The sequence below is a fragment of the Megascapheus bottae genome, chromosome 17 (genome assembly GCF_031878675.1).
Source record: "Megascapheus bottae isolate mThoBot1 chromosome 17, mThoBot2.hap1, whole genome shotgun sequence".
Classification (NCBI taxonomy): domain Eukaryota; kingdom Metazoa; phylum Chordata; class Mammalia; order Rodentia; family Geomyidae; genus Megascapheus; species Megascapheus bottae.
In genome coordinates this window covers 41,517,389-41,543,283 of record NC_143525.1, presented here as the reverse complement: position 1 = coordinate 41,543,283, position 25,895 = coordinate 41,517,389, and the positions used below count along the sequence as shown (strand labels likewise).

The 25,895-nt window shown below is 44.1% G+C and overlaps 1 protein-coding gene across 7 annotated transcripts in view; it reads right to left on the bottom strand.

Annotated features, from left to right (window-relative positions):
* Msi2 (musashi RNA binding protein 2) overlaps window positions 1–25,895 on the bottom strand; it is a 374,857-nt gene that overhangs the window by 237,561 nt on the left and 111,401 nt on the right. For 6 of the 7 annotated variants that reach the window (XM_090351082.1, XM_090351083.1, XM_090351084.1 and 3 more), the window contains one exon: window positions 2,263–2,355. In XM_090351082.1, coding sequence (XP_090207208.1) covers window positions 2,263–2,355 — 93 coding nt within the window. Of the gene's footprint in view, window positions 1–2,262; window positions 2,356–22,094; window positions 22,319–25,895 lie in introns of those variants that run through there. The other variant, XM_090351087.1, reaches the window with a different exon arrangement.

The window sequence follows — 25,895 nt, the reverse complement described above, 5'->3', positions numbered from 1 at the left end:
GTTACCTCCTTTCACAGTTGCTGGATTTATTGATGGCCCCAAGGCCTAGCAGCAGTCTCCCCTTACTTTGATCATTCCAGAATCAAATGAATTTCATCAGAATCCTGAGAGGAAGTAAACTTGTACAAGGGGCCACAGACCTAACATTTGCAATAGGGAATGGGAAGCAAGCTCTTAGGAAGACAGACCCAGATAATACACGAAGCATATATGTGAAATGAGCTAATATGTGAGCAGGAAGAGTGTTGTGGGGTTTAATACGCTCAAAAGCCTCCTTAGTCCTTTAATGAAACACTCCATCAGTTTACACATCCTGCCAGCATGCACAAACACCACTGCACAATTAACTGGGCAGCATCAGACCTGGCAAATATCATGCCAGAGAAGATGGTTTGTGACTGTTTCCCACACAAAAGGACAAGTGTTCTCAGGGCAGTGACAGAAGCAGACACTGCCATGGCTGAGACTTGCAGAGCATTGCACCACTGACATTCTAGGTCACAATTATAAGTGTTAATGAGAAACAACTGAAAGACAGAAGGGGAGAGAGAGAAAAGCAAGAGAGGAAGAAACAAAGATCGGGGGACATGTAGAGATGTGCTGTGTGTTGACAAGCACAGACCTGCTTGGAATACTGTAACAACTCATCTAGGCAATGTCAACTTCTCTGACACCAGCAAAAAGGCCCAGGAGATTCCAAGGCAGGTTATGGCTCGAAAAAGAATCCCACCTCGTGTTTGCAAACACTATCCCTGGACTTGTTTTAAAGGCAGAAAGACGGATCACCCTCCAGAGCTTTCCATTATATAAGATGGACTTGTCTCATTTAATTATTTCCAACTCCTCTCCCTCATGCAGGGCAGGGCCTACCTAATTCAGTCTTGGAGAAGTACTGAAAAGTTCATAGTCCCTGGCACACTTAGCTGGTTCTTAGAATGAGCCAAAATGAATAAATCTCCAACTGGCAGTGCCAGAAAGAGCTGTGGGGAAGGCATCTTTCAAAGCCCACCCAGGTGGGCAAGTCAGTGCCATTTCAAATGCATGGCAAGGCTGGAAAGGGCTGGTTTCTTCTTGTTGCATGGTCTCATATTCAGGCAGAAATTGATTAATACCAGAGACAAGGAAAATCTCCATTTCAAAGCTATATAAAGGTCATGGCCCTCATCCCAGACAGTGGCTCATAAACAGATAAACCTGGAGATGTTTTCATTGATGCCCACTGCCCTGGGCAAACAAATCAAAAGCACAGAACCTTCCCGCTGCTGGCCAGTGGGAGGTGGTGCCCTTGTCCTGCCCATGGCAAGCATGAGATCTACTGTGGGAGTAAACAAATGAGTGATGAGGGTGGAACAGGCACAGTGTTTTCCCAGGATGTCACAATGCTCTGCTACATCAGCAGGGAAAGGTCTCAAAGATGCAGGAAGTAAAGGGCCAAGTCTATGGGTCACCTGCCACACGCCTCCTTGGGACTGAAGTTTCTGCTGGAGCTATAGGACTACAAGAAGGTCAAAAGAGATCATCCCCCAGGAGCAACAGGGGAAGGAACACAGGCCCCCAGGAAAAACTCTTCTGCCAAGACATCATCTTTCTTCACCAACCCAAAAGAAGTCACATTAAACAATCATCCATGGAGGCCCCTGATGTCTGTCTGTCTGTCTCTATGAATCTCCATGTGTCACATGTGTACCTTCTCACCTTCTATTTCTTGGCTTCAGCGCTCAGCCTATTCCACTAGTAGAGCCTAGGGCATCATTCTGGTGCTGTCTTATAGGCCCTCGGGTCAGAGAACACCAGGTTCAGACTTGTACAGATACTGGATACAGCCAGCATTTTTTCTGAGTCTCCCACACTTGCCAGGGAGTATTCAGCTGCCAAAGTGCCCCCAAGGAGCCTCATCTATCAATGCATTCTCCAGAAAGGAAGGCTAGTGCCAGTTCACAGGCTTCTACCAGCTTCTGTAGGTGCCTCTGTCCTGTGAGTCAGTCACAGCCCTACAGCCCTAGCCCAGGCTTCATGCAGCAAAACCATATTGAAAGGCCATTCTGCCTGGTGCTGCAGGCACACGGGGCACAAAGCTGATCCTATGCCAGACTTTCCCATGTGGTTTTTGAAGAACGTCATTTCAATAGTGGTAGTCAAGTTTAAGGACAAGATTCTTAAAGGAATGGATATAGTAAAAGCAGGCCCTTGACTGGTACACCTAAAGACCAATCAACAAGCTCCCTCTGGACTGCACTACCCAACCCCCTCAACAGCACTTACCTTGCCAAACTGCTCAAAGTATTGCTTTACATCTTCCACTACAGTGTTCGCAGATAATCCACCTACAAATATTTTCTTTGTTCTTGTGACCATCTGCAAGAAATGACAAGAGGAGGACACAGGTTAACCAAGTTATCTGAACCAATGTCTCAAAAGATGCTGAAAAACATGCCCCACTCCACCTTTCTGTAGAAGGGCAATTTTAAATCTATGAAGGCAGCATTGACCAAGCCATTCAATATCTAAGGCTGCTGGAATTGACTACTCTGCTCACCTTAGGCATTGTCTGCAAGTGTGAAGAAGGTCCCTTACTGGCAGAGTAGACTCAGGACCACTGGGGTCCTAAGATGTAACTTCATTGTAAGGTATTAGTATATAGTAAAAACCTCCACATCAGACTATTTTCAGTATAAGAGATGTATACAAAGGCAGGCACAATGGCTCATACCTGTAATCCTCACTACTTAGGAGCCTGAGCTCTGAGGGTAGCGGTTCAAAGCCAGCCCAGGTACTAAAGTCCATGAGACTCTTATCTCCAATTAACCACTACAAAACTAGAAGTGGAGCTGCGGCTCAAGGGGTAGGGTGGTAGCCTTGAACTGAAGAGCTCAGAGACAATGCCCAGGTCCAGAGTTCAAGCCCCATGACTACCCGTTCCTCCCCCTAAAGAAGGGATACATACAAAACACAGCTAACAGTACAAAATCTGCTGAGAAACTACCCCAAAAAATGCTTTCAGTAACAACTGCATGCATAAGCTGTAAACCCAGCCACTAGGGAGGTGGAGACTGGGAGCACAAAACTAGCAAGACCCTCCCCATCTCAATCAACAAGCCAGATATGGTGGCACATTTCTATTATCACAGCTTCATCACTAGTAGTTAGTAGAAAGATCAAATTCCAGGACAACTTTAGGCCAAAAAAAAAAAAAAAAAAAAGGCAAGACTCTAAACACAACTAAAGCAAAATAAAAGATTGGAGGTGTGGCTCAGCTAGTAGAATGCCTACCTCACAAACACAAGGCTATGAGTTTAAAATTTATTTCAACTAAATTTAAAAAAGAAGAACATTGTACACATAATTCAAAGCTTGGTGAGGTCTGTCTGTGCTCAGCTGTTCTAACGCTTGTCCATAAACAAGATAGATGCTGACCTCACACCTGGGGACCACCCTGCAAGTGCTACAACAGCTCTTTCCTCTCTAGATTTTTCATAACTCACCTTGACTCACCCTGCACCCTAGTCAAGCCCCAATAATCCCCAGATCAACACACTTCTGTTCTCACAGGACCTTCTTCTTACAACCTCTCTCCAAGCCTAAGTCTTCCCATGGCAAATTGTAACCATCCTCCAAGGTCCCATGACCTTCCCCCAAGTTCACACTATCTACTTGCTGTCCCAGCAAGATACTCTGCTCTCTCTGAAACCCCTAAGCACTGGATCCATAGCCTGCCAGCAACACTCATTGTTCTCCACCCACCTCCCTCTTGCTGAATGACTTCCTTCTCCACATGGTCTAGACTCCTGCCTCCCTAAAGACTCCTCTGCAATGCTAAACACAGGGTCAGATACTACCCACACTGTTGGTTCATGGAGGAAAAATAAGCAAATATGGACATATTTCATATTTCAGAGTTTCACCAGTTCTAAAGCAAAGGGAAAAGAAAGCCTCATGATGTAAATTATCTATAGCACAGATTAAACATCTTACATGCAGGAGCCAAAAATTAAGTAAACAAACTCAACTGGAAAGATTTAGTTTAAGGTGTTATACTGGGCTTATTTTAATGTCAAAATTGAAAACTGTGGCCAGGTGTGGTGGCATGTTTATAATCCTAGCACTGAAGCAGCTTAGGTAAGACGTCTGTGAGGTTCCAGATCAACCTGGTCTACAGAGCAAGACCCTGTGTCTCCAAAAGCAAAAATAACTGAAACTAAAATTTAAAAGACATAAAAAAAACCCAGTGGGTGTAGTCTGGATACCTATAAAAAAAATGCCACTGATTATGACAGGATACAGAAAGCTTCAATACATGGGTCATAGCTGCCAGGAGGCCTAGCATGAATAAAGCAACAGATCACTGGAATGACGCTAGGGGCACAATAGGCACCAGGGGCACATATGTCACTATAGCCCACTGGCTGATTCTAAACTGAAGACTTTTGTCATTGGCTTTCTACACTGTTTTAACGTGTCCTAATGACCACAATGTCTCTTGCCTTCTTCCTGCTGCCTATGAAGAATGCACTGCTTGTTTGCCTGTTAAAGCCCTGGTTTACTAGTTGTCATCTCTTTTGGGATATGAGCCAAACTGATGAAAGTAAGAACATTCTCCAACCGCCTTGCCAGTGTCACACTACCAAAGGCTCCTGGGCCTCTCGTTTTCTATTCCTGTTCCTTCTGTCCATCCTCTTTATTCGCCCATACATAATGTCCCCCTGGAAGATCAATGTCACCTTAATGGTGAAATTCCATCAGGCCTTGTGATGGTTAATCATATCCATTTGATTAGATTGACAGATGCCTAAGAGATTATTAGCATAGCTCATTTGTGTTTCTGTGATGGCATTTCCAGAGATGATTGATACGTGGGGCAGTAACTGAGGGGGAAAGACCCATCCTGAATGTGGGTGGAACCAACCAGCAGACTTGGGAGCTGGAAGGAATGAAAGGGGAAATAGGAAAAAGGTATCTAACACAGGCAGGCAGCCTCTTCCGTTCTCCCAGCAGCTATAAACTGCCAGGACAGACTGAAACCTCTAAATCTATGGTGTGGCGGGAGGATTTTTTTTTGTCATTTGGGGGGGGGGAGGGAATCCAGTAACTGGGGCTTGAACTTAGGGCCTCATGCTTCCACAGAAACACTAACAGTTGAGCCACATCTCCACTTTCAACTTTTTTTCTTTTTTTGTCAGTCGTGGGGCTTAAACTCTGGGCCTGCGCACTGTCCCTGAGCTCTTCAAGGCTAGCAACCCACCTCTGGGCCTGGGCATTGTCGCTGAGCTCTTCAGCTCAAGGTGACTACCCCCCTTGAGCCATCCTACCACAGCGCCACTTCTGGTTTACTAGTGGTTAACTGGAGATAAGAGTCTCATGGACTTTAGTGCCCAGGCTGGCTTTGAACCGCTATCCTCAGATCTCAGCCTACTAAGTAGCTAGGATTATAGGCATGAGCCACCACGCCCAGCTCTACTTCCAGCTTTTTGCTAGTTAATAAGTGTCTCAGACTTTTCTGCCTGGGCTGGCTTCAAGTCAGGATTCTCATGTCTCCGTCTCCTGAGTAGTTAAGGATTACAGGGGTAAGCCACCAGCACCCAAAAAAATCATTCCTCCTTGAAGTTTATGACCATTATCCTGAAAAGACTATGAGAAAAGCTAATACAGGCCCCTCTTCATAACCAATGAAGTCTTGTCTTCCACTCACTAATCACTAAATTTTACTAACCTAACTTTTTCAATGTATTCACTCAACAGATGCATTAAGTGCTAGGTGCTGGTGCTTATATTCTCACAGAACATGGAATTCAGCTCACTACCAAATGAAGACATAGTAATTAGCCTACTACACAAAGCTCCCATGAGGAGTAAATTAAATATCATATGCCTAAAAGTCTAGCAGGGCATGTGGAGATGAGAAGTAAATGGTTACTATAATGGAATCCAAAGCCAGATACTGGAGTCATCCTTTACACTCAGACAAAATGTACAGCAATAAGACGTGTTACACAAAATGCTTAGAAAACTCAACTCCCATTGCTCCACTCTCTTCCATTATAATTTCAAAAACACTCGCATCTCTACATAGCATCAAAGCTGCTGAGACTCCCAATAGTTTAATTTTAGATTTTCCATTTCTTTCTTTTTATTACCCTCCCCAACCCCACAAGACAAGTAATTAAATGTCTGTAAAGAAACACTATGGTGATCTACACACATTTGCTGATGGGAGCCTGGACTGATGTACCTCTGGAGAGGCTGTCTATAAAAGGAATCTCACGGCCCCTTTACATACATTGCTCAGAGACAGCTAGGACAGAGAAGGCTCTGCGGTATCCTCAACATTCACACGGACCACCATGTCGTCACTTCATATCACAGAAAAGCAACAGAACATTCATTCCCCAGAAAATAGTTAAATGCAGGGTGCTTGTGGTTCATATTAACTACTCAGGAGGCAGAGATTTGAGGATAACGGTTCAAAGCTAGTCCACGCACAAAAAGTTCATGAGACTCTTATAATTAACTGCTAGAAAACTGGAAGTGGCACTGTGGCTCAAGTGGTAAAAACACAGCCTTCAGCTCAAGATCTCAGGCCAGAGTTTAAGCCCGACAACAGGAGGGAGGGAAGGAGGAAAAGAGGAAAGGAGGGAAGGAGGGAAGGAGGGAAGGAGGGAAGGAGGGAGGGAGGGAGGGAGGATTAAATGAAATAATCTCTTCGTGCATCCTTCACCGTCACCTTTCAACTAGCCATAAACATGCCATGACAGTGCCCTAAACACAGAGGCAGACACCCAGCCGTAAACCTGCAGTTCCCACCAAAAAGCCCTTAAAACATTCTTTTTGGAAGGATGAGAAATTCCAGGTCCCAGACAGTATACTAAAGTGTCTGCATTTCTAAAACATCCTCTCCAGGATCCCGCTTCCATGCACACACTGAAGAGAAACTGGTTTAATCAAAACCTTCCAGACATGGGAAGACGTGTGCCACTTGGTTAGCTGCTCACTGACGTTGTGGCTTCGGGAGGAGAGAGCACAGCTGGGGGAGTGAGGGTGCTGTGCATGGTGACCTCTCCTGCCAGGGCCATGGGGGAGAAGGGGAAGTAAGGGTGATCAACTTAGTGAATCCTAATGCCATCACTGCCAAATGGAGTGTGGACCGCTTGGTGATTTGTATTCTGGTGAGACACACAAGAGGAAGCAGAGGACTCTAGAATCACATTCTTCTGTTTCCCTTCCATCTCCATGGCTACTGAGGAGGGGACAGGGTAGTGCTGGGATGTCCACTCTCAGTGGAAGTAAACTGACATCGTACAAGTTTTGTGCACATGAGCATGCACACGTGTGTGTGTGTGTGTGCGCGCGTGTGCGCGCGCGCGCAAGCGCACAGGGAATTGTCTGTGGGTATTTGGAGTAACTCTCAGCCTCAAGTTTGGAATTATCCAGTGCCCCTCCCCCACACAAGTTTAACCTTCTTCTGACCTTGGAAAAAGTGAACAGGAGAAGGGATAAGGTATTTGCTAGTTCCCAGGATCGAGGCTTCTTTGTATTATAAGAAAACTCATTTCTGCCAGGCATTGAGAGTTCACTCCCATAACCCTAGCTACTCAGAAAGCTGAGATCTGAGGACTGGTTTAAAGCCAGCCTGGGCAGGAAAGCTCATGAGACTCTTTATCTCCAATTAACCACTAAAAATTCAGAAGTGGAGCGGTGGCTCAAGTAGTAGTGTATCAACCCTGAAACAAAACAAATGCAAAAGGACAGTGCCCAGGCCCACAGTTCAAGACTCAGGACCAGCACACACAAAAATTCTTTCCACTCAATGAAGTCACTTATGTTTCCTTTCTGCACAAGGCCCCTGACACCTCTGAGGTTATTAACCAGTACTGAACGCCAAAATGCACAGGGAAGGGGCCCCCCACATGTTTTAAGAGCACTAGGTCCAAAATCCAGGAAAAAACTCCCTACCAGAGGTTATGGTGAAGGGGATACGGGAAAGCCTCTAGTGAGTGCTTTACGCAAGTGGCAATACTCAGTTGCTACCCAAATCTGGCACCCCAAGGAGCCCCTCCATTTATGGTATAGGTCTTACACAGGGAAGTAGGGTGGTTGTATGTGTTGTATTGTGTGTTTGTATGCATGTGTGGACAAGCAGGGAGCAGTCACACTCTCACAAACACTTGCTACAAAGTTGTGCCTCTACATTCTTAATTTATATAAATACCACTGCCCTTAACAAAGGAAGACCCTGCACTTGTGCCACTTCAGAAAAACCATGTTTATACCTAAGCAGTGGCCACAGTCAGCTGCTAAGGACAGCTGCAAAGACATTCCACCTTCCTGTAGAAGTTGGGTTGTTCATTTTTAAATCTTAGAAATTCTTGTTAAGTTGTCTGGGAGTGTGGCCTACTAGTAGAGTATTTGCCTAGCATGCATAAAGCCCCTGGTTCAATTCCTTGGTACTATATACATAGAAAAAAGCTGGAAGTGGTAGAACACTAGATTTGAGAAAGCTCAAGGACAGTGCCCAGGCCCTGAGTTCAAGCCCCAGTATAAGAAAGAAAGAAAGAGAGAGAGAGAGAGAGAGAGAGAGAGAGAGAGAGAGAGAGAGAGAGAGAGAGAGAGAGAAAGGAAAAGAAAAGAAAAGAAAAGAAAGAAAGGAAAGGAGGGAGGGAGGGAGGGAGGGAGGGAAGGAAGGAAGGAAGGAAGGAAGGAAGGAAGGAAGGAAGGAAGGAAGGAAGGAAGGAAGGAAGGAAGGAAAATTCTTGTGTGCTTCCATCTGAAAGATGGATCACTCAGAGTAGGATCATTGCTTGTATTCATTCACTGTCTGTCTGTCTCTCTCTCTCACACACACACAAACACATACATGTACATACACACAAGGATAAAGCAAATGTAAGGAGACAGAGAGAGACAGAGAAGCAGAATGGGAGGGAACAAGGTTAGAAAGCTATTTTTAAGAAGTGGAAAGAGAGAACATAGCTCCAATAGTAATGGCCTGGAAATAATAGTATAGTAATCACTCTCAATGCCCCATTCATGCACTGCCACCATAGGATCTGAATCCAGTGCCACACTCACTTAGCATGTCACACTAAGACACAGATCAGGTACTAGTAATCTCCAAGTATTTCTATGGTCACTCAGGGCGCCACTGGCTCACACCTATAATTGTAGCCACTCAGGAGGCCAAGATCTGAGGATAGTGGTTCAAAGCCAGCCCCAGCACTAATATCCGTGAGGCTCTTTATCTCCAATTAACTGCCAGAAAACAGGAAGTGGCTCTGTGGCTCAAGTGGTAGCACCCAGACTCAGAATTCAAGCCCCACGACTGACCAAAAGAAAAAAGAAGAAAAAAAAGTTGGTGAATTGGACAGGATGCCCCCCAAATTACTTCATTTATTGTTTTCAGGTGCAATAAGTAATCTTTTGGTGATATTACCTAGGATGTAAGGTGGGTCATAAATCCAGCAACTGATGTCCTTGTAAGAGGAAGAGAGGACACACAGGGAGAAGAGTGATCATGTGACAATGGAGAGACAGAGTGATCCTGTAAAAGTGATATGCCCAAGACCACCACCAACTAACAGATATCTGCAAGATATAGAACAGACTCTCCTCAGATCCTGTACAACAATCTGCTGCCATCAGATTCTGACTCCCATTTGCCTAATCCACCTGTGTGTGGTGATCTGTCCCAGGGTCCCAAGAATCTAATGAAGAGAGACCCCAGGACACCATTGTGTTATCTTTTCTTAATGCCACTGGAACTAGATTCCACAAGAAGCCGTGAGTTCTCTGGCTCTTCAGTGAGCCAGGCCTGAGCTCTGCACTTCCTACAAGTTACTTCACGCAATTCACCAACAGGTTCCAGTCTCTCCTCTGGAGAAAGGGAGGCTCAACAATGGGAAGCACCCAGAGTAAATTGCTACAGCTTTGGAAAAGTCTGGCTGCTTCTCAAATTATCAGGCATAAAGTTATCTTATAATAAAAAAAAGGCCAGTCATCGAGGACCACACATGGGACTCCCTTCATTCACAAGAGGGTAATCTAAACATTTCTATGTAGACAGAGAACACTGACTAATGCGGCGAGGGGAAAGGACTAAGGGGTGATGTACTAGGTACAGGAATTTTCCCCTTGAAAAATTTTGACTAGGAATGCACATAAATTTTCTGACTAGCCTAAGAACCATTAAATGTACAATTAAATGTATAGTTGCACAGCATTTGAAGTCTATCTTCTCAATAAAGCTTTCTTAAAAACACAACAACAAAAAACTCAGTGGTCTAAGGGATCCCTAAGACAAGAACTTGAAATCAACTCAAGTACCCCAAAGGTGTGAGCAAATCTACTGCTCCTCTCTGCTTCTCCCTCTAAGCCCTATGTGCCTCAATTCACCACAGCTGACCACTAGAAAGAAGTGTAATTAACAATATTTTACCAGAGAAATTAATTTAACTTCAAAGGAAACTAATTACAAATATGATCCCCAAATGTTTCTCTGAGTTCTCTCTCCCTGTCTACAGCTATTAGCCAAAGAGCACAAGGGTTCAAGCTACAATTTGGCATTCCTTCTAAATAGCTTTAAAATTGGAAGGGAAAAAATAGCCTTCATCTGTGTGGGTTAGAATATAATTTACACACAATTATACGATCTAGTCAGGTTACAGCATTACTCCTGATTAAAACAACAGTAAGTCCTGGACAGGAGGACATGGTTTCATAATGAAATGATCAGAATCCTGCAGCAGGGTGGCTCATGCTCCCCACGTTATCTCAGAGCCCTTGGCTTGGCTCCCTCCCAAACTCATCTAAAAAAATACAACTTCCTCTTATCCTTGGGGAGAAGCTACAGGCCCAGGGGTGATCTGATTGCAGATCAACAGATCATATCAGACAGTAATATCCTAGACAGTAGCATGGAATCATACTGGAGGACTGGGGGAGGGGATAGTAAAGGCACAGAGATGAGGGCTGCTTTGGAAAAGCACAGGAAATTAAGGAGCCTGAGCTATGCATCAACTGATACTGACTGAGGTGGCTATTATCCTCACCATGGGTACATACATGCAGTTTCCCTACCACTCTATCCTTCTCTGGTCCACTGGCCCTAACACTGGCCACTCATCGTGAGATAGACTCATGAGGGAGAAATCACCAAAGACTTTCCCCAGGGTTCCAATGATTACCAATCCATAATACAATTAAGACCCATCATGGCTTACAGCAATGGCAATAAGCAAAAGTAAATAAGGACTTTTGCTGGTCTTGGGAGCAGTCCATCTCTGCATTCAAAAGAGGCCCCTCCAAAGCCTCACTTCTCTCCAACAAGGGAGAGGCTGCCAAATCTCAGAAAGCAGTAGGAAAGAGCCAGACAGATGTCAAAATGTCAAGGCTGGCATGAACTGTGTCCTCAAACGTCTAGTCACTCTAGTAGTAGGAGCCTGAGGCACCTACCCACAACATCATTTTGAAAATGCAGAAGATGGTTCTAGGAAGGCCCTAGAAATAGTGACATAAATGGTCTCAAGGTCTCATGGCTAACTCACGGGCCTTCAGAAATGATCCTAATAAAACACCAACAATCCTAATAATTAGAAAATAATTTAAATTATCTTCTATTAGTCTATCCACATGTATTTTCAGGCACATCTCTGTTTTCTTGAAAACAACTAACCTTGGACTGCCACATAAGTTGGGTCTAGTTTCCTAACAGATCTGAACCTCATTTCCATAAGAAGGGGCTTAAGATATTGGCAAAATAACACAAACTTAGGCACACAATGTGAAATCATAACTAAATTATATCCTCCAAGTAAAGAAAACACAAGGCTTCCTTGGAGCTTCTCCCTCTTCCCTCCAGCCTCTCCCACTGAGCCCCTCAGAATCCTGTGCCTATTTTCAGGCTCAGCAAAGTCAGGCCACACACAGGCTGTAGTATATATGAATACACAGCCACAGCAATGAGCTCATCTCCCCAAACACTGCAGGCTATCTAAATGGCCACAACCAGTGAGATGGTTCCCACCGAGAAGTTAGGAGTTATAAACTTACTTGGAATTATTAGAGAAAATCTAGCTTAATGAGCTCGGAATGTAGCTTAATGGTAGAGTGCTATGCATGCATGAAACCCTGTGTTTGATTCCTAAGTGCCATATAAACAGGAGGAGGAGGAGGAGGAGAGGATGCAGAAGAGGAAGAAGACGCACGAAGATCCGGGTTCGATTCCTTGGTTCCACATACATAGAAAAAAGCCAGAAGTGGTGCTGTGGCTCAAGTGGTAGAGCCCTAGCCTTGAGAAAATCCAGGGACAGTGCTCAGGCCCCGAGCCCCAAGCCCAGAACTGGCCAAAAAAAAAAGAAGCTCAGGGACAGTGCCCAAGTTCAAGCCCCAGGACTGGCAACAACAAAAAAAGCCAGCTTGAATTGGGAGAAGAATGGGATGGGGTATGGAGGTGTGTTTTATATATTCCACCAGGATAGCTAAGAATCTAGGAAACAAAAAGGACAGCCTGAGGAGTCACACAGAGAAGAGCTATGTCAAGCTATCTCATGTGGTCAGGACTGTCCAGCCTTGGACATATGTCAGATTAAAGAAAACACACTTCTCAGGATGCCGTGAACTCTGGAGACAAATGCCTAACATCTGTGAGGCCCATTGTAACCAACAATCTGATTTTATTCTCTTCAGAGAAGGAGAATAAAAATGTTGCTAGTAGGCAGGTTCTAAAGCCAAGGCATCCCCATCCCCCAGCCCATCCAGTTGATTTTGTGAAAAGAACAAATGGCAGCCTTAACCCTTAGCCTTGATTACGGTCATTACCATATTTTAGATGTACATGGCAATCAGTTCCTGATGAACAAGCTCTACCTAATCCTCAGCTCTGAGCAGGCGGCCAGCACTGGTGCTCCTGTAATGTGGGTAGGGTTGGGGTTCAGCCCACCTCCACATAAGCTTTTCTCAAGAATCCTCAGAATCCACAGACCTAGGCCTGCGGCCTGCCCTCAAAAATTCTGACTTCATGGGCCCACAAGGCTCCTGAGCATCAATATTTTTTTTTAAATGTTCCCTGGAAAACTATGCAATTAAGGATCTACCAAAAGCTGCTTCTGCAATCCTGGGGGTGAAGATGAAGGATGAATGGATTACAATGGTTCTTTTCCACTATTACCTTTGCTGAGCATGAAGGGAGAAAGGACATATGAATTGGGGGGGGTATAAACCAGGGGAGATGTGGGCCAGAGTCCCAGCTTGGCCAGTCCCTTAGTGTTTGAGATGAGTAGGATAGGTATAAGAGCTGCCAGAGAGGCAGTATGTGAAAGCACGTGGCCCTAGCAGAAGCTCCGTCAATGAGCGCTGAACCCCAGGAGAGGGACATGTAGACCAGCAAGGTAAAAGAAGATGAATAGTAGGAGAAAAGCTCAGCTGGCAAGCCAACACTGGTTCACTCATTCCCTCATCACATGTCTGAAGACCTATATACTAAGCACTGTTCTAAGCTCAGTAGGTAAGACGTTGTCTCTGCTTCAAAAATGTAAAAAATTGGACTTGGGCCCGGGGCAAGGCTGAGCCTAGTGGCTACCCAGGAGAGGCAAGGGAGAAGGGCCTACTGGACACAAGTTGAGCAATGTTTGGTGGGATGGTGGCTAACGGTGACTGGTACTGTGGAGTGCCAGAAGTAACTGCACAAGGAAGGCTCTGTAGGTCATACCAGAGAGGCAAAACTTCTAGCAGTCTAGCTGTTAAGGGAGAAAACAAAATTTTAAGGCTTGAATGTGCACAAGGAAATCTAGGTGACAGAAAAGGCATGAAGACAATTAGCCATCAGTAAGCAGCATGCAGACTGGGGTCAGCTTCCCCATCTGCAGGCTCCAGCCTGCTCTGCCATTCTACTGTTACAGAAACCACCCGGGGTGGAAAGGAAGGTGACAGCAGGGGAGGCATAAACAGAGATAAACACATTGCACTCTGGGCTCACTGGTCTTCAGAGCACTTAGCCATCTGTTAAGTCATAACTTTCACCTGACAAAGGGAGTGAGGGTGGAGATCAGCTCTTTGCCCCCCTCCCCCTGTGCTATGTGGTTCCTTCCAACTTCCACAAGAACTCAAAGAACTGTTCATAGCAAGACAGAAACGCCCAGATGGTCATGAACAAGTCTCTCCACCTTTCATTGAATGATATCCCCTCAAAAGATGGAAGGTGAACTCAGTGGCTCACGTCTGTAATCCTAGCTAGTTAGGAGGCTGAGATCTGAGGAGTGCTGTTCAAAGTCAGCCAGGGCACTAAAAAGTCCGTGAGACTCTTTTCTCCAATTAATCACCAGAAAACCGAAGTGGCTCTGTGGCTCAAGGGCTCAGGAACAACACCCAGGCCCAGAGTTCAAGTCCCACGACCGACATAAAAAAAAAAAAGGTAAAGGTGATCTTTCTAAACGTAAGAGGACCATAGATGTTGTAAACAGCACCACATTTGGAGATCAGGGCAATGGCCAGGTGCCATTCCCCACATCCTGAGAAGCATAGAAACAACAACTTGGGTAATCAATCCTCTTTGGCTAGAATCCTCTTTGAAACTGCTAGATGATCAAATGAGTGTGTCTTCTTATACAAAAAGAGATTAATAGCTGGTATTGTAGTATATGCCAGTCATTCTAGCTGCAGGGAGACAAAGAATGTGAGTTCAAGGCCAGTCTGGGCTCCACAGTGAGACACTCTCTCAAAAAAGGAAAGGGAGAAAGGGCACTAAAGAAGCTAATATGCCAAACATACTTAAGGAGCTGGAATTTTATCTACATCAGTTTCTCTTCCTTTTCCTAAACCTTCCTTCCCTACCCAGGACCACACACCTCTGCCTATTCACGTGTGAATAGGAGGTCAAACCTTCTCTGCCTGCCATGAAGCACACTTCATAAATGCAATGCCTAATTACTAGCAATTCTATTTCCCTTGGCTTTCTTGGACATTGTGAATCAGCCTACCTCCAACAGTGCTACCTGGAAAATGAGATATTCTTAAGGTTGCGTATGCAGCAGCAGACAGGAAACTCTCACTGGGTGCCAGTGGTTCATACCTTAATTTTAGCGACTCAGAAGGCTGAGGTCTGATGATCACTGTTTGAAATCAGCTTGGGCAGGAAAGGCTATGAGACTCCTATCTCTAACTGATGATGATGATGATGATGATGAGCTGGAAATGGAGCTGTGGCAAAAGTGGCAGAACACCTGCCTTAAGCAAAAAAAGCTTTTAAAGGACAATACCCAGGCTCTGAGTTCAAACTCCCAGTGAAACAAACAAGCAAACAAATCTGTTTCTCCTGGTCATATGAGGCACTATCTTCTTCTGCCTTCACCTAGGCAGCACCTGACCCTCTGGAGATACACAGATTGTTCCTCATTAGGAAGGTCATTCTGTATGGGAGGTAAAGCTGTCCGTGCCTTGGAGGTAATAATTCTCCACTACACCAATATCCTAATACTTCTGTGCTATATTTGTGCCACGAACATATTTCTATAAATCCTCCCATAAAAGAAAACTTTATTTTCCAGTGGGATAAACAGGGGGGTGGGGAAAAGGAAACAACCATCACAGCAAAAATATCACCAAACCAACAGTCTGCCTGGAACTTTACTAAATGTGTACTATTACAGATGTTTTATTGCCACAATGTCTGTTCTATTGAAAACCTTTTCAGACAACAAGAAAGAGAAAAGGAGAGCAATGTGCTCCAGCACAACCCAGCCCAGCTCACTGGTCTGGCTGGCTGTTTATTGAGGCGAAGAGGCCATGGGGGAGCCATAGCTGTCGGACAAAACGCAAAGGGCTCATTTTGCAGTTAAGGTCTCGAAGGGACACTTCTGTCTGGACAACTAGGGGAAATCGCCCTGCACCTGACAAGTATTTCATAAAATGACATCCCCTTCCCTCACTGAAGAAAAAATCTTTCCAATTAAACCTCATTTGTCCAACAACACTGATTCATCCTCTCCACTATACTGGCTGAAGGCCTGCTTTAAGACTAGTACTAGGATAGGGGCTTACTCTATTCACCCTAACATGGAGTCAGAAATGTTCACCTTTATACTTCTAGCACCTAATGCTTGTAGGCAATCTATCGATGTAGGTTGAGTAAAATGAGAGAATAAGTGTTTCCTGCACATGTAATTACTTTGAGAATGACCTGAAATCTCTGGGCAACCTACCCTACTTGCCTCCCCACTTTCCTCTTGCTTATCGTGGAGTAGGGCACAAGCTCTCAGGAAATAAAGCTGCTCCTAAGGAAAACAGCTGGCCAGAGTTCTGTGCAATGGCCACCAGGGACATGTGCAGAAAATCCTGTGCCAGGACACAACTACACCAGGTCAGACAAGCCCTTCCCTTTTTCCATTTCCCTTCTACTCAGACATGCACAGCTAGGACAATACATGCACTATCTATCATCTTTACATGTAAAAAGACAGTTTCTTGCTGCAAGAAATTGGTTAAAATAGTGGAGGAGTCTGAAATCGCTGGCATTCCCATATTTAGTGACAATTCCTATTGTGTCACCTGCCCTGATAAACTCCACTCAACACTAACCATAATTGAGTTGCCAACTAGGCAACTCACAAACTAAAAAGTCTGGTCCTCTACCCTAGGATAGAAGGTCTAAGGAGTACACATATGGCATGAGTTTGCAAGAAACAGCGAAGTATGACTATGATCTACCTGGTCAGGTGACATGAGTCAGGGAAGGCTTCAAAGAGGAGATGCCTAAGATCCTGAAGAGTAGGCAGGAGGTTTTCAGAGACAAAGTCCAACAGAGTCTTATCAGCATATGATAGTCATAGCTTGTTTCAGGTACCAGATGCTAGGAATCAGGTAGAAAAGAGGGTCTGCTAGGAGACCAGGGTGGAAAGATTAGGAGACTGGGCAGGAAGGAGTCTTGCAAACCATAACCAAGGACATTATACTGTACCGTGTGGATAAGTCAGTAAGTTCCCAGCAGCTGCCTTCACTCAACCTATTTTATGAGCCCTTTCTTAGTCTTAATAAAGGCCCCTCTTCTCTTCCTAAGCAAAATCTGTGTTCTTGAAACTCAGGCTACATCTAAAACTAATATCTTCATACGCAGTTGTTCTCTAAGTGGCATCTGCTGCTCAGGACAACTCATTTCCTGTCCACATTTGCTGGGGAATGAGGCAATCCTATTCCTAACCACAAATCCTATCTGTCTACATGCCCCATCGGCCTTGCCCTGGTTCACAGGAACTGGGAGGTGGAAGAAGGGGAGGAGACAGGAAGGGACCTGACTGGCAAAGGACTGGGTACACCAGGAGAGTACTGGACAGGAAATTAAGAGTCACTGGAAGAGGCCTGATCCAACCAGACTTCTTTTCTAAAATCTCATCCCAGAAGATGTGGCTTAGTTGCTCCTGTCCCTTAACGAGCACAAGGGAGCAGTAACTGAGCAGATATCCTCCAGGGGCTAATGTCTTAATCAGGGCAGAAGGATAGCTGCAGAAACATCTACAACTTAAGATTGACAACTCAAGGCCTTTCACCCAACCCACTGTGCAGCTGCATCCGCCTGCTCTTCTTTCCAGCTCTCGCCATGCTCCAGGCATGTGGCTCGGCCCACTAATCACACTTCTACTCCTCACTGTGTCTCCAGCAATAACTGCCTTGTGTCACAACTTTTCAAGCTTTCAATCCAAATATCTTTACTCAATGCCACCTGTGCCTTGAACCTGCCCACTTATTTAAAACTTCAGCCCAACCTTCCACCCTAACACTCCCAACACCTTCCTCTCACTCTCATCTTCCAATGCATCTGAAAATTTACTTATCATATGTCTCCCTCCCACCAAATTGTAAGCTTAGTGAGACCAAAGATTTTGTTCTGTTCTCAGATAAAGGCCTAGTACCTGGACTGTAAGGCAGTTAAGTATTTGCTGAATGAATCAATGATTATTCTAAAGCATCCCCCTTCCTCTCAGCCACAGTCAACTGCTCTTTTCTCTCTGCCCACCCAGGATATAAACTATTCCTGAACCATGGTGCTGTATTTCATTCTGCTTCCTATTATCACTAGGTAGTTACCCATTAGGTTTAAGTTGCTTGAAGGCAGAAAGCATGTCTTATTCATCTCTGTATCCCCAAAGCATCAGTGGTGCTCAAGTATATAATCTATTAACTTAAAAATCAACTTGCATGGAAAATAGGCAAGGAATACACAAGCTAACATCTTTATAACTCTATACCTAAGTGATTTCTGTTTCATTCAGCAGAACAATGTATTTCTCAGGCTTTTCTTGTAAACAGAGCAATAGCCACACAAACAACAACAACAAAAAACAAGCTGCACATCAGCAATGACCACATCACCAGCCACATGTGGCTCTTGAAATTTAATCAGAATTTGGCACCATTAAAATTTTCCATTCCTCAGGGGCAATGGCCACATATTTCAAATGTTCCAATGGCCAGATGCATTAAAATGAGAATTCCCTTGCTACAAAAGTTCCATGGGACAACAGTCACGATGAATCCTTGTCCTCAATATGAAACTCACTAGTGGAACATATGGTACAGGAACAAGAAAGACTAAGAGAAAAGATGGGTTACTCAGTCCTGAAAGAGACAAATTATGGAGGCTGAGAAGAATGAGCTACAAGGAAGAATTCAGGGGAGGCCTCAAAGAAGGTGACCTTTTAAAAAGTGGTAGCAAGAGTTGGATGTGATGGTATACCCCTGTAGTCCCAACATTTGGGCAGCAGAGGCAGGAGGATCTTGAATTCCAGGCCAGCCTAACCTATAAAGCAAGATCTTATCCGAAAAAGAAATCTTGGTGTTAATGGCTCACTCTTATAAGTCTAGCTACTCCTGAGTAGCTACTCCTGAGGCTGAGAGCTACAGACTGAGATTTGAAACCAGCCTGAGCAGATAAATCCTTGAGACTCTTTATTGTCAATTAACTACCAAAAGGCTGGAAATAAATCTATGCCTTCAGTAGTAGAGCATTAGCCTTGGGGGGGAGGGGGGAGGGACCAGACCTTCAGTTCAAGTCCCAGTATTAGCACAGGGGGAAGAGAGAAAGGAAAGAGGAAAACAAGAAGAGAAAATAGGGCCAGGAGTTTGGCCTGGTAGTAAAGTGCTTGCCCAGCATGCACAAAGATCTGGGTTCAATTCCTCAGTACTACACACATAGAAAAAAGCTGGAAGTGGTGCTATGGCTCAAGTGGTAGAGCTCTAGTCTTGAGAAAGTCCAAGGATAATGCTCAGGTCCTGAGCTCAAGCCCTAGGATTGAGGGAGGGAGGGAGGGAGGGAGGGAGAGAGGGAGGGAGGGAGGGGGAGGGGGGAAGGGAGAGAGGGAGGAGGGAAAGAAAAGAGGATGAGAATTTGGGCCTACATACAGAGAGGCTCAGTGAGGACAGACTCCTAGGCAACCAACTTTTCTAGACTCCAGAACAATTTGAGACAACATACAGGTGGGCCTGCAGAGGGTGCAGAGAGAAAACCTCCTTGGTCACAGTATGACAGGCCCTGCTGGATGGTAACATAAGCAGAAATAGAAGTAGAGAACAGACACACATGGCAGAGACATAACTCGGCAATGTCTTATCATGGGTTGACATGCAAGTTCAAAGTACCCCAGAGTGCTCCTAAATACAGAACCTCCTGCCCGGTGACATGTAAGTACCTAGAAGGCAAAATCCCCCACTCCACCTTCAAATGGTGTTGGGTGAGGAGCTCAAGGCCTACCTATACAGTTCACCCATCAAAGTCTGAGAATCTCCACTTAAACCCACTCTTGCCAGTTAGCCCTATGTATGTCCCTACATTCCACAACCAACCCCTATTTACCCTCTCTGTTCCAAGGCCAGAAAGGTGAGCTTCTTCCACACTTCTACCCTTCTGTCAAGTAATCCTCCCAGCCAAATCAAAATGTGGACTGAGAAAAGTGAGCAGGTTAAAGATGTCTTTAATGCTCACTTGGAGGACTCAGGGTAGACCAGTTCCAGACACTGCTGCACAGAGACTTTCTCAGCAAACAGCTAATAGTAAGAGCAGATGGAGGGGAGAGGTGGAAAGAATCAACCTGGCATTGACTGGGTCTCATCCTTCTCCCACTCCCTGCATAGGCATCTTTGTGAAACCTGCCTTCATGCCAATTAGCCTATTTTCAGCAGCCAACACACAGTATGCTAGGCCTGCTTACTTGAGAGCCTTTTATCCAACAGGCACGTACTTCCAGAAAAATAAAGGTGGGGGGAGCAAGAAAGCAAAGAAGGGTTTCTAAAGCTGCCAGGTCAAAAAAAAAAAAATACACAAAACAAAGAAGATTGGAGAGGTACTCTGTTCAATAACAAAGACTACTTTGGAAACCTTGAAAGGGCCCTTCCCGCCTTTTCCTACTCAACAATCCCAGGCTGACCTGCAGATGCCCAAGTGGGCGCTGAAGTGGGGGGGGGGGAGGATCCAGAGGGTGAGGGGCCACAGGCCTTTCCCCACAGTGCTCCACAACCCCTTATCACCAGCCTGCAGGCCCAAGCAGGGCCTCTTGCCTGTACATAGAAGACTGTGTAAGAGGTAAAAAGAAAGGCCAATCCAAAAAACAACTTCCTGACAGGCTGATAGCTGACATTCTTAACTGAACACAGGATATGCCAAGAAATTATCAGGCCTGGCTTTTCTCTCTGATAGATGACAAAACAAAAAAGAAAAAAGGGAAAAAAATGGGGTGGGGGCAACCAAAAAAAAAACCAACCACAGCCACATGTCTCATAAATCACGACTTTTATTGAATGTTTCACCACATAATAGCAGCAGTCAAATTGAATAAAGACATCCTTTCATAAAGCTTCAGGGGAGACCACATCTCCCCTAGCATAGGGCACATGGGAAAAGAAAAACAGAGCTCTGAGACACTCAGAGTTTCCTATGACTCTTAAAAATTCATGTTTTAAGCCACCAGAAAGAGTAGGGTGAACAGAGCTACACAGTGAGGGGGTGAAGGCTTGGCTTCTGAAAGTTCTGAGATCGTGTTTTAATAAAGAAACCATAAGAGAAACAACTACTTCTCATGTTATCTGCAGACCCATATGAATGTGCAAAACGAAGATGGCATGAGTAGCTAGCTATGGCTGACCTGTCAGAAGACTGTCAGAGCCAGGGAGTGGACTAACAGCTCACCATGAGAATGCCAGGCACATAAAATAAGCCTACCTACTTATCAGAAGGAATATTTTAAGCCCATTCAGGTACAGGAAGAACTCTACAATCTTCTATTCTAGTGGCTCACTCCAAAAATCTGACCTGTCAACATCCCTACACTTGATCAACTAAGAAACAAAGGAAGAAATTAAGAAATTCCCACAATGACCCCAACCTATAAGGCAGAATGCAACAATAACAAAATGAAAGTCTATAAAGAGGCCTATATCTTCCATACTGATTCAACCAATAACCCAAGATATGATAAGGACACCTGCTCCGCTATGTTTATCTCTGCACTATTCACAATAGCCAGGCAATGGAAACAATCCAGATGCCCTACTGCAGATGAATGGATACAGAAAATGTGGTATACACACACACACACACACACACACACACATATATAATGGAATTCTACATAGCCAACAGACAAGATAAAATAATGGCATTTGCAGGGAAGTGGATGAATCTAGAGCGAATCATGTTGAGTGAGACAAGTCAAGACCAAAGGAACAAAAGGCGCATGGTATCCTTAATATGTGGCTATTAGATCCAAACAGTATAAGAGCGAGGACTCAAAAGTTGCATATCCAATGCTATGGACATGGTACTGGAAATATAAACACAACTACATAGTCATAAAAACTTATGACTCTATAGACATAATGTTTTATTAGATTATCATGTATCTATGACATACAAACCCTCAGCCTAATTTTGATTATGTTCTAAAATCTAAGTGCCAGTGATTGTATAGAGATTCCCTTCTTGAATACCTATTTGTTAAACACGTCATTTGAAATATGATGTAAAAATCAATGTTAATAAATTCTTTAATTAAAAAAAACAAAACCAAGAAAAATTAACTTTTTTATAACTAATGAAGATAGGGGAAAATGGACATATTTCTTACCACACCGTGCCACTTGCAGAATCCAGGGAAATACATTTATGGACAAATATAGTTGAAATACTTGTGGCAGAGATGACCACTCTTCTAGGGAAGATCACTGCCAAGGTGAACAAGGATACAGCTTGGAGAGCAGTAGGCTCTCCACAAATATTAGCTAGACACAACCATACTGGAGTCCATTCATCTGACCAGGGCCCCAGATTCCCTGCCCTTTCTCTGTGACACAGAATTCCAACTGAGTAGCCAGTCACAATGACAGAATGCAAATGGATGATGTAACAGGGCAAAAGCATTTCCAAGGAAATGCCATAGAGAACTGGATTCCTTTATTCAAGTCACAGTTAAAGATTATCAGAATAATATCTGAGGTTAGTCTTGGCTTACTTTTTCCTTTTGTGACACTTTCTCAAGGACTTTAAAAACACATCTGTGTCTCAGGCCTGTTAATTCTAACTACTCAGAAGGCTTAGAAAGTAAAATCTGTGAGGAAGTAAAAATCTGTGAGATTCTTTATCTCCATTTAAACACCAAAAATCCAGAAGTGGAAGAGTGTATAGCACTGAGCAGAAAAGAAGGAAGGGAGGAAGAGAGAGAGAGAGGGAGGGAGGGAGGGAGGGAGGGAAGATTGATTTGTGGGTCAAAATGGCAACCAGAATAACTGTGTCTTCCCTCCCTCCAGGATGGTAAGTGCTTGAAAGCAGAAACTGAGTGTGGGAAAAGGTGAGATGTCCTGTTTTCAAAAAGATTAAAACACTTGTTTCCAAAATATTAATGTTTAGCTTGGACACAGAAAGCTTATCCAGAGGGTTAAGAAGCTGGTAACACACCTCAAAATGAAACTTTTAGCACAATCTAAAATCACAGAAGTTTCTCCGATTCCAGAACACAGGGTAATCAGAGGTCAAGGTCACACATACTGTTTCTTTTCCCACATGACTGTGACTTTCAGAGATTCCCTGAGAGAAGAAGGGATTATGAGTACTGGTAGGTACAAAAAACAATAGTTGTTTGCGGGGTGATGTAAGAAGCTCAAACAATTTTAGGACACATTTGGTTAGTTGTACTTTATCAATAATAAATCTCTACTGAAAATCAAGTCTAAGACTTTGAGCAGAGGGCAACAAACTGGATCCAGATCTGGCTGGATAAGGCCCCCAGCTCTGCCACCTGCAAGACACTTCATGATTCTGGGCTTTGGTCTCTTCATCCATGAAATGGGCATTTCTGGAGTGGGCTTAGTTTCACTGAGGACCAAATGAGAATACATGCAAATGTGCTTTGTAAACTGCAAAGATACTGGCAGTAATCACTTTCACTCACCAAGTGGCTTATTCATCCCTTCTCCAGACTGGTAATTTGTCTATCTCATACTCTCAAAAAGGCCCAAAGGAGAAATGGAAAAGAAGCAACTCTAATCCCATGCTGGCTCAATAGCCAATCACCTAAAAAGAAATCTTTGGGCAAGATAAGAGAATCCACATATCATCTAACTAATGCAAGCAGGTGAACACCAGTTCAAAGGCAGGGCAGACTGACTCAGCCAGGTGTAAAAGGAATCAGTAAAAGGAGCTTATGGGTCTCTGCTATGGGAACAGCGGCCTTTGAGGGTCACACATGAGAGAGGAGGACAAGGAGGTCAGGGAACACAGTTTTATCATCTTCAGTTACTACTCTCAATTTCCACCATGCTGATGTAACACACACACACACACACACACACACACACACACACACACACACACACACACACCCTTTATTCATACTGGATATGTTTTAAATATAGTGCCTGTCATTACTGAATTCTTAATCACATGACAACATCTATCTTCATGTCTTCATCCTCAACTATTCCAAGAAGCCCCACCTAGCTTAATCTCCCCAATCTTCACCCCATGAACCGCTGGCCTCCTTGGCTACTCACAAGTTCACATCTTCTGGCACACAGCCTGTATTCTGTCATTATTTCTACATACAAGTTGATTACTACTAGGGCTTTATCCATATAAGCAAGCCAACTCCTTTGGCAATGAAACTGCATCCTCATTTTCCTAGGCATCCTCTCTACCCTCCCCTGGTCTCTACCACCCAGTGAAATGTGATTCACATAGCCTACAGCTGACCTACTTGACCAGCTCAAGCCTGGGAAGGCTGCTAATCACCTGTTGTCAGGAATATAAATGGACTGGTCACTGCACCTTACACAACCTTCCTTCAAATTCTTGACCTTCCATTTTTCTCTTTGTCCCGTTCTCAATTTAATCAGGCTGTATGTTCATAAATACACCTCACTGTTCAGCAGAGATACATTAACCCAATCACTTTTACACTCAGTATTATATAAAACACTAGGTAGGCACTCAGTGGTCACACAAAGAAGCTGGCAATGACCAGGAATGACAATCATGTCCTGTCTGAATAAATAATTTTCAGGTATGTACCCAGAAGTTCCACTAGAAGTGTTAAAAAGCTAGAAACCAAGAAAATTGTCCCAACAGCATGGAATGTCAATTGGGCATAAAATAAATGCTACACAGCTTCCTTGTGAGGTAGAACAAAGAATCTTTTTCAACAATGAGAAAGCAACACAGGATTCCTCAACAGTAAATAGAAAAAAGGTAAGGAAATCATTACTGAGGAAGTTAAAAAAAAAAACTAAAAAGCTTTTGTAGCAAATAGCATACAAGTTCAAGGGTTAGGTGAGAGTCCATCAATCCTCAAGCCAGAGCTTGGCCTGGACTCAGGTTAAATGATAAATTGCTGCATATCCAGACTTGCCTATGGTAGTGAAATCACAACACAACTACACGTAACATATTCTAAAACAATATAATACTCTAAGATGACATATAGCTTCCTTCTCTGACTTGACTTTCGTATTGTGCATACCTTTCCAATTGTCTCACTGTCTTCTGTTGTGTTTATCTGTCTACTCTTCGTGGCCATACTATACAGCTCAAGCATATTTCCTATCATCTGGTCTCTGGACTCCATTGCTGAGCAAACAAGGGGAATGGGTGCTTTCACTCATTCCAGCCTGTTCTCCACAAGCTTTCTGTTATAGAAGATTTGAAAAATTAAGGACTACTATTTCAGATCACCCTACAACTTGGTTCAAAAGGGGAAGTGGTATATATTCTGAGCTTTAATTGCTTCCTCCGGCAGTGTGACCAGGGAGACAACTGGTCATTCTGCAGCAATATCCTGTGTCTACACTAACTCCTCACAGAGCATCTATTTTGTCAAAAGAGCATGGTAGGGCGAGGCAGCAGTTGTGGCTTCCTGACTCGGACAGCATGGTGGCATGGGTTCTGAACCCAGCAGTAGTGGCATCACCTTCCACATTCTGAGTGACTTCTAGATGACTAAATAGGCAGTGGCTACTTAGACGTTCCAAATGTGCTGCATGGCCCTGAGCAGGATTCCTGTAAGCTTGCCTGGAGGTTTCTCTCCATTCCCACAGGCATCTCACTGCCCTCCAAAAAATTCCTTTCTGCTTAAACTAGATAGGAGTGGATTCTGCTCTGAAACTGAAACTAGACAAAAAGTACAGCCTCTGTTCCGGTTTTGTTAAATAGATCAATATCTTCACTTAAAGAAGAAAAGCAGACAAAGATACAATCCCCAGAACCTGCTATTTCAGTTCTGTTTCTAACTGCTAGCTGGTTGACCTGGGGCAGACATTTAACTAACGGTTACCCCAGCTCAGTTTTCTCATCTATAAAAGGAGAAAGTGAAACCAGATGATCACTCAAGTCCCCAACTCAAGGATTTGACATCCCAATGTCCTTTCCTTTTTCTAAT